The sequence below is a fragment of the Tupaia chinensis genome, unplaced genomic scaffold, assembly GCF_000334495.1.
Source record: "Tupaia chinensis unplaced genomic scaffold, TupChi_1.0 Scaffold000201_1, whole genome shotgun sequence".
NCBI lineage: Eukaryota > Metazoa > Chordata > Mammalia > Scandentia > Tupaiidae > Tupaia > Tupaia belangeri.
Window position 1 is genome coordinate 3,394,009 of NW_006159676.1, and position 9,311 is coordinate 3,403,319.

Consider the following 9,311-nt stretch of genomic DNA (forward strand, 5'->3'; position numbering starts at 1 on the left):
AAAAAAAAAAAAAAAAAAAATTAGCATTGGGCAGAAATGCACAGGAAGTGGAAGTTTAATAATCCTTTTCAGAGCCGCGTGTTCAGCTGTGTATGAAAGAAGTCTTCCCATGCCTTCAGAGGTCCCATTCCAGTGAGACTGTTTTCAGGTGTGAAACCACCTGCCACCTGCCGTCAGCACGGTTGGGAACGTCAACATGTCTAAATGGGGACCCACAGATGGGGGTGGGGACAGATGGCGGACAGCAGTAAAATGCAACAACCTGATCCATGCAAGAAGGTTCCGGGTTTGCACCCAGAGACCTCTGAGTGAGCCAAGCAGATGCCCAGGACCCAAGAACCTGGGGCTGGCTCAGGGATCTTACTGAAATTCTCTCTCCCTCTCTTTCTCTGTCTTTCCCACTGATGGAAGAAATAATCAACGTTTTTTGTTTGTTTTTTTTTTCTATAGGGTGTGTGCACTTGCTGGAGACAGAGAGACGGAGAGAAATCCTCCTTAGGGGGGATGGCCAAGCCGCTACCCCTTCCCTAGTCTTCTCTCACGATTTTGGGTAACCACCCACACGGACCCCGTGTGTTTCAAGCCACTGGGTCCAGGACTCAAACCACAGTTGGCCACGTGGGAGTCCAGAGCCTTAACCTGCTGGCCCTTAAAATAATAAACTTTAAAAACTAAAAAAAAAAATAATCAGGGGACCGGCATGGTGGTTAAGGCCCTGGATTCCACCTTATCAGCCACTGGCAGGTTTTACGATGGAATAAACAATGAAAAACAAACACGGGGGCCAGCAGGTGGCGTGGTGGTTAAGGTGCTGGACTATCACATAGCCGACCACCAGTCAAGTCCTGGACCTGGCAGCTTGAAAGTCATACTGGAGAATGAATGAATAAATAAATAAATCTAAAAAAGAAAATCACATCAGATATGTAGGCATGCGTGCCCCAAATCCCAGGAGGACAATGGAAAAGGGATTATGTCTCGGTCATTCCTCGACGATGGCCCTCCCACTGTCTCTCTCTCTCTCTGGAGAGCACATGTACCCTATGGCAAAACCCTTAAGAAAAAAATGAATGGGGCCAGCAGGTGGCGTAATGGTTAGGGTGCTGGAATCCACCTGGTCAGTGGCTGGGAGGCTTTATGATAGAACAAACAATGAAAAACAAAAACCAGAACATGAAGCTGTGCTTCAGAACAGCAAGGCTAGAAAAGTCTATTAAAAAAGAAATAAAGGGACCAGCAGTTAGCGTAATGGCTATGTCGCTGAACTCCCATGTAGTTGATCATGGTTTGAGTCCCGGACTGAGTGGCTTAAACTCACACTGGGCGCGTGTGCGTGCGTGCCCAAGATCCCGAGGAAAATGGAGGAGAAGGGATTGTGGTGTGGCCATCCTTCCCGGGGGGTGATTTCTCGCTTTCTGTCTCTCTGTCTCTCTCTGTCTTTCTTGTGGTGAGTGCACGCGCCCTATAACAAAAGCCTCTCCAAAAAAAAAAAAACATGCTGGGATGGGGCCAGCAGGTGGGATGGTGGTTAGGGCGCCAGACTACCACATGAACAACCACAGTTTGAGTCCTGGACCTGGCGGCTTCCGCTTTCTCTTCTCCACCATCCCCTACCACGTCTAAAAATGATGATGATGAGTAAAACTGGGACCAGCAAGTGGCATGGCAGTTAAGGTGCTGGATACTCCACATTGCTGACCATGGTTCAAATCCTGGACCTCTCTCTCTGGTCAAATTAAAAAATAAATAAATAAATAAAATGAAATAAATTCTTATAAAATAAAAATTTCCTAAATGATTGGGAAAAAAAATGAATAAAATTAAATAATTCTTTAAAAAAAAAAAAAACACTACGCACATGTGTATGCATACCCAAAACCCTAAGGGGAGAACAGATCACAGTATGGTCTTCCTCAACAGGTACTTTCCTTCTCTCTGTCTCTTTCTGGTAGGGCGTGTACGCTCACCAAAGAGAGACAAAGAGACAGAAAGCAAGAAACCACCACCACCCCCCGGGGCGGATGACCATACCACAATCTCTTTTCCCTTCTCTTCTTGGGATCTTGGGCAGCCATACACACACACACACACACACACACACACACACACACACCAAGTGAGATTTTTTTTTTTAAAGGAATGACTTATTAATTCCATTTATTATTATTTTAGCAGAGACAGAGAGAAAGGGAAAGTGAGAAAGTAAATCACCAGGTCCGGGACTCGAACTGCTGGCAGCATGCAGGAATACAATGCCTTTATCCACCACGCTACCTGCTGGCTCCCTCAGTGTGAGTTTTAAGCCTCTGGATCCAGGGCTTGAACTGTGATCGAATACATGGGAATCTAGTGACTTAACTATTAAGCTATCTGCTGGTCCCAATAAATTAATTTTAAAACATTATTTTTTCAAGTTTACCAGAGAGGGAGGGAGGGAGAGAGAGAGAGAGGGAGAGAGGGAGAGAGGGAGAGAGAAAGTCAGAAAGCAAGCCAAGCCGCCAGGTTCATGACTCGAACCTTGGTCAGCGTGTGGGAGTCCCAGCACCCTTAACCACCAAACCACCTGCCAGCCCCCCAATAAATAAATTTTTAAAAATTAAAAAAGAAAAAAAAGGCAGCAGCAGCATTAGCACCGGCTTTAAAAAGACAGCAGGCCCACGGTGGAGCTAAGCAGAAATTTACACGCGAGCCATTCAGGGAAGGACCGGCCTGCCACTTTCCTTTTCCCTGATTTTACTCCCAGTCCTGGCGCCCTGATCAACCCGACCCTCTGCGATCCCCTCTGCGGATGGAGAGACCTACCAGAAGCTTCCAGCGGAAGGTATTTACGCTCCCAGCTACAGTTTCGGGGGCAGGGAGTAGAGGAGATTGAGAAAGCCCGTTCACTTACACCGGCGGGTTGCATCGGGGCGGGTTTTTTCTCTCGGAGACACTTATGGCTAGCTTGAGACATTTTGGGCTATCATGGCGGTGTGACAGCCTAGTGGGTGGAGACCAGGGAGGCTGCCAAACATCCCACAGTGCACCAGGCAGCCCCCGCAGCAAAGAACTACACCCGAAACGCGAGAGTGCGGAGGTGGAGAGAGACAACGGTAACCTTCGAACGGAGCTCAACTATTGAACAGTTTCCTTTTCTTAGACAGTCTGCAGCTCCTTCAAGTAAGAAGGGCCAGTCAGGGGGCATGGTGGTGGAGGCGGCTAGACTGCATATGGCTGACTGCACGGTTCAGGTCCCAGACCTGGAACCTTGAAAAACACAGGTGTGTGCGTGTCCTATGAGAGGGGAACGAGGTGTGGCCGTGGCGGGATGCTTTCTCACATTCTCCCTCTCCACCTCCATCTCCTCTAGCGAGCACATGCGCCCCACTGCAGATTAAAAGAACAAACAAACAAAAAGGACTGCAGAGAGAGGAGACAGTCACCTGTCACCCCAGAAAGAAGAACCCAAAGCCACCAAGCCTGAGCTGAGCCAATGACCCTATCAGCAATTAAATGAAGCACAGGCAACAATAAAAACAGCTCTCCAAATAAATTTTAAAAAGAGGGGGAGGCCTGGCAGGTGGCGTGGTGGTTAAAAGGCTCTGGACTCCCACATGGCCAACCACGGTTCGAGTCCCAGACTTGGCAGCCTGCTTTCTCTCTTGCTCCTTGTTTCTCTCTGGTCAAATTGAAAAATGATAATAGGACCAGCAGATGACATAATGGCTATGTCGCTGGACTCCCATGTAGTCGACCACAGTTCGAGTCTCAGACCCAGTTGCTTAAACTCACGGCGGGCGCGGGTGCATGCGTGTTCAAGATCCCAAGAGGAGAATGGAGGAGAAGGGATTGTGGCGTGGCCATCCCCCTTGGGGGGGGTGATTTCTCACTTTCTGTCTCTCTGTCTCTCTCTGTCTGTCTGGCGAGCGCACGTAACCTACAGCAATAACCTCTCCAAAAAAAAAAAAACGGTAATAAATAAATAACATGAATTAAAACAAAACAGCTATCCACATGCATCTCAAGCACTTCAGTGTACGGGTGGCACTGGAGCAATGACAGTACCCACTCCAGCACCAGCGCAAGCCTGCCTGGTACCACCACCGGGAAACGCTCTAGCCGCCCCCCTCACCCCAGCACCCGCTGCTGCCGTTTGTTTTGACTCAACGTAAAAACCGTGTGTCAGAGGAGGATGCCTGTCTGACATCCATCCCTGATTTAAATCTCCCACACCGATCAATGTGGAATGCAGACGCTGCCTGTGTAGGTGTTTCGATCTATTTTCATCTGTGTGAGAAGGGATTAGCATGTCTGGAAAAAGAATGAATTTTAAAGAGCTTGCTGGCAACGACACCAGACAAGCTGCCCGACCTGAGTCACCCGGGGCACTGTGTCGGGGCCCGGGTCACGCGGACCAGCGCGGTGGCCTACCTGGCTCGCCAGAGGCGACTGGATGTTCAGTTTGCCGTTCTTGGGGATGTCTATCCGATACCCCAAGGGGAGGAACGCGTTGAAGCCCACGATGAGGTCGGGGTGTTCGTGGAAGAGCTGAGAGACGCGTCTGATGACTCCAGGAGTATCGATGCTTCAAGAGAAAAAAAAGAACCAATGCGGGTGGGCAAAGGGTTTTGGAGAGCAAATTAAAAGAGAAATCAGTGTGGTGGTGAAAGTGCTGGATCCCACATGACCAACTGGGTGGTTCAAGTCCCGGACCAGGCAGCTTGAAAATCATGTTGGCAGGACCAGCAGTTGGCATAACGGCTACGTCGCCGGACTCCCATGTAGTTGACAATGGTTCGAGTCCCGGACCCGGCGGCTTAAACTCATACCAGGCGTGTGTGCGTCGTGCCCAGGATCCCGAGAGGAGAATGGAGAAGGGATTGTGGCGTGGTCATCCCCCCTGGGGGGGTGATTTCTCACTTTCTGTCTCGCTTTCTGGCAAGCTCATGCACCCTATAGCAAAAACCTCCCCCTTCCTCCCAAAAATAAAATCATGTTGGGCACATGTGTGTGAGTGCCCAAAATCCCAAAAGGAGAACAGAGACGGGACTGAGGGGTGGCCATCCCCTCAGGGGATTGATTTCTCACTTTCCTTCTCTTTCTTTCTCTCTAGTGAGCCCACGTACCCTATGGCATAAATAAATCTGAAACAAACAAACAAAAAAAGTAGTGAAGTTGGAGGCTGGCCTGATGGTTAAAGAAGCCAGATCCCACATGGCCGATTACCCAGTTCAAATCCCAGCCCCGGCAGCTTGGAAAACGAGCCAGATGCATACATGAACGTGCCCCAAATCTCAATAGGATAGATGAAAGGAGAAAAGACAGCTGTGAGGAACCAGCAGTTAGCGTCATGGCTATGTCACTGGACTCCCACATAGTCGACTGCGGTTCACGTCCCAGACCCGGTGGCTTAAAACTCGCGCCAGGCATGTGTGCGTGCGTGCCCAAGATCCCGAGAGGAGAATGGATTGCAGCGTGACCATCCCCCCTGGGAGGTGATTTCTTGCTTTCTGTCTCTCTGTCTCTCTCTGCCTGTCTGGCGAGCGCACGCGCACTGTAGCAATAAACCTCTCAAAAAAAAGAGAAATAAAACAAGGAGAGCTGTGACTTGGGGGTGCTTTCTCCTTCTTTATCTTTCTCTCTCTGGCTAGTACACATACCCTCTGGCAAATTAAAACCGAAACAAACAAAAAAAGTCAAAATCGAGGCCCAGCCCAGGTAGCTAGGGTACGCGGAGCTGGAGGTCAGCCTGAAATGCACCAAGCGTGCACCCTAAGCTGGTGGGCTGGGGGAAGGGGTCACGGTGTGATGAGACCCTATGAAAAGTGCTTCTCTCTATCATGTCCACGCACACGCTATCACGACTAAGAGTTTAAAATGCTGGGACCAGCAGGTGGCATAATGGTTATGTCACTGAACTACCACACAGTCAACCTGGGATCAAGTCCTGGACCCGGTGGCTTAAAAAAAAAATCAGGCTAAGGGACCAGCAGTTAGTGTAATGGCTATATCGCTGAACTCTCATGTAGTCAAGCGCAGTTTGAGTCCCGGACCCGGCGGCTTAAACTCACGCCGGGTGCATGTACGTGCATGCCCAGGATCCTGAGGGGAGAATGGAGGAGAGGGGACTGCGGTGTGGCCATCCCACCCCAGAGGGGTGATTTCTCACTTTCTGTCTGTCTGGCCAGCGCACGCGCCCTATAGCAAAAACTCTCAAAAAATAAAAAACCGCGCGGGGCCAGTGTATGTGCATTCCCAAAGTCCTGAGAGGACGATGGAGGAGAAGGGACTGCGGTGTGGCCATTCCCCCTTGGGGGGTGATTTCTCACTTTCTGTCTCTCTGTCTCTCTCTCTCTCTGGCAAGTGCATGTGCCCTATAACAAAAAATCCCTCTAAAAGAAAAAAAAAAAAAAAGCTTACCAAAAAGAAAGCAACTCTATTCCCAATGCCGTCCGTACTGCCATGTGACGAGCTCAGCTGACAACAAAGCCACCTACAATGTGACGGATGAGGTAGCACCTGCAGGTGACTGTCCATTCTAGGTCCCCCTGGCGAGAGCCTCAGACTGCTTCCGCAGTAGAGCTCCCCAAACACTCCAATCACATGTATTCCACTATAACAGAGCTGGGGAAGGGGCCAGCAGGTGGCACGGTAGTTAAGGCACTGGATCCCACGTGGCCAACTGTGCAGTTTGAGTCCCAGAACCAGTGGCTCAAAGAACACGCCAGGTGCACGTGTGTGTGTGTGTGTCCCAAGTCCCAAGAAGAAACTAATGAACTATAGTGTGGTCATCCTGCCAGAGGAGTGATTTCTCACTTTCCTCCTCCTGTCTTTGTCCCTCTCCGGCGAGTGTGTGTGCCCTGGGGCAAAATTAAATAAATAAAAATGATAGGGAGATGACCACAAGTCCGAGACTCCAACAAGTGGTAGGAGATGAAGTATCTGAAAGTGATGTGATAAATTTCCCCATTTTGCATGAATCGGGGATCCCAGACAAATGCTTTGATCTGAACAATTGACTGCAATTCGTAAATACCAAAGGCCTTACAAATATGACAAATGCGTAAGAATATGACAGGGGTGGGGCGACTAGCAGGTGGGATGCTGATTAAGGCACTGGACTCCCACATAGCTGACTGTGGTTCGAGTCCCAAACCTGGTGGCTTGAAATTCACGCCAGGTGCATGTGCATGAGTACCCAAAATCCACAGAGGAGAATGGAGGAGGAGGGACTGTGGTGTGGCCATCCCCTCAGGGCGTGATTTCTCACACTGCCTCTCTCTGTCTCTCTAGGGAGTGCATGCACCACATGGTAAAAACATAATAAATGAATAAATCAATAAATAAGGTGAGGGGGAGGATCTTGTTCATGACCAAAGCCTGCAACCTGGCCTTAAAATTATGTTTAGGGGGACCAGCAGTTAGTATAATGGCTATGTCACTGGACTCCCACGTAGTCGACCACGGTTCACATCCTGGACCCGGTGGCTTAAAACTCATGCCAGGTGTGTGTGCGTGCGTGCCCAAGACCCCGAGAAAAGGAGAAGGGACTGTGGCGTAGCCATTCCCCCGGGGGGTGATTTCTCGCTTTCTGTCTCTCTGTCTCTCTGTCTGTTTGGCAAGCGCACATGCCCTATAGCAAAAACCTCTCCAAAAAAAAAAATTATGTTTGGGGAACAGCAGATGGCGTAATGGTTACATCTGTGGACTCCCATGTAGTCGACTGTGGTTCAAGTCCCGGACCTGGTGGCTGAAAAAACTCATGCTGGGTGCATGTATGTGCATGCCCCAGATCCTGAGAGGAGAATGGAGGAGAGAGGATTGTGATGTGGCCTTCCCCCAGGGGGGGGTGATTTCTCACTTTTGGTCTCCAGCAAGCACATGTACCCTATAGGGAAAAAAAAAAATCAATAAAAACAAAACAAAACAAAAACTGTTGTTTATGGGGGCCAGCAGGTGGTATGGTAGGTAAGGTACTGGACTCCCACATGGCTGACCACAAGAATGACCCCCCAGAACTGGTGGCTTGCTTTCTCACTTTCCCTCTCTCTCTGGTAAGCACATGTGTCCTCTAGCAAACTTAATAATAAATTAAATAAAAAAGTCATTTAAAAACAAAACCTGTCATGGTGAAAGACACCAGCGTGGCCCTGCCATGTCCCTAAGAGACAGCAGCAGGATGGTAGGACTGCAACCTGCAAGAATCTACGTGTCAGAAGGGTCTGAGTTCTAGTCCCGCCTCTTGACACCAAAGCACACCTAAGAAAGTCCTTTACTCATTCTAAGTCACAGCGAGCCTCCTGCAAAACACAAGCGTGATCCTAAGATTTCCCATCTATCCAACTCTCCAGATTCCGTGCCTACCAAAACGGCTTGTTGTGTTAAATGCTTTCTAAGTGCCAGGTCACATGGTAAGCCTTTCACGGGCCTTTCTTCCAAGAGGGCCTGGGACTAGGGTGAGCCAAAACAGACATCCTGGAGACAAGATTTAATGGAATGAGAGTGCCAAGAAATTCAATATTCGAGATGTGTATTCTTTTGGGGGCAGGCAGGTGGCATGGTGGCTAAGGGCACTAGACTCCCACGTGGTCTACCACGGTTCGCATCCCGGACTGGGAGGCTTAAACTCACAATGGGCATGTGTACGTGCATGCCCAAGATCCTGAGAGGAGAATGGAGGAGAAGGGATTGCGGCGTGGCCATCCCCCTTGGGAGATGATTTTTCCCTTTCTGTCTCTGTCTCTCTGTCTTTCTGGTGAGTGCATGTGCCCTATAGCAAACACCTCTCCTGAAAAAAAAATTTTTTTAATTAAAAAAAGGTATATATGATTTTCACGTCGTGCTTAAGAAAACACAAAATGAATCCACTTCCACATCCTGAATGAACAAAACTTACTTAAAAAATTAGTATCTGAGTCCCATAGCAGAACTGACCCCTGCCCTCTACCCCCAAACCAACCTCTCCCCTCTTTGCAAAAACCCCGAAAACTGGCCCCAGAGGGTGGGCTCGACCCAGTCAGTCCCCTTTTTCCAGGCGAAGCTGAGGCTCCAAGAGGCTCCACATCCCGTGCAAGGTCACCTGGCTGGGGATGGCTGGGGAGGGGCAGCCGGGAGGGGGGGGTCCACCTCCAGCCCAGGGGGCCCCCTGCGGGTGGGGAGGAGCCCCGAGGGTACCTCTGGCTCTTGAACTCCTTCATGATCTCCAGGAAGCCGTTGTAGGTGGCGGGGTCGCTGCCGAAGCGGATCTTCACCTGGTCCAGGTAGGTCAGCGCGTCCTCCACCTGCAGCGGGGGACAGGGTCTGGGTGGGCTGGGCTCATTGGGGCCTCGGGG

General features: G+C 49.9%; 1 protein-coding gene across 1 annotated transcript in view; it reads right to left on the reverse strand.

Moving 5' to 3' along the window:
* Positions 1–9,263, reverse strand: part of SIN3B (SIN3 transcription regulator family member B) — a gene marked incomplete in the record, with an annotated part of 50,449 nt that extends 41,186 nt beyond the window's left edge. The window contains 2 exon segments of the mRNA XM_014587292.1: positions 4,411–4,564; positions 9,154–9,263. Coding sequence (XP_014442778.1) covers positions 4,411–4,564; positions 9,154–9,176 — 177 coding nt within the window.
* Positions 9,264–9,311: the final 48 nt, after the last annotated feature.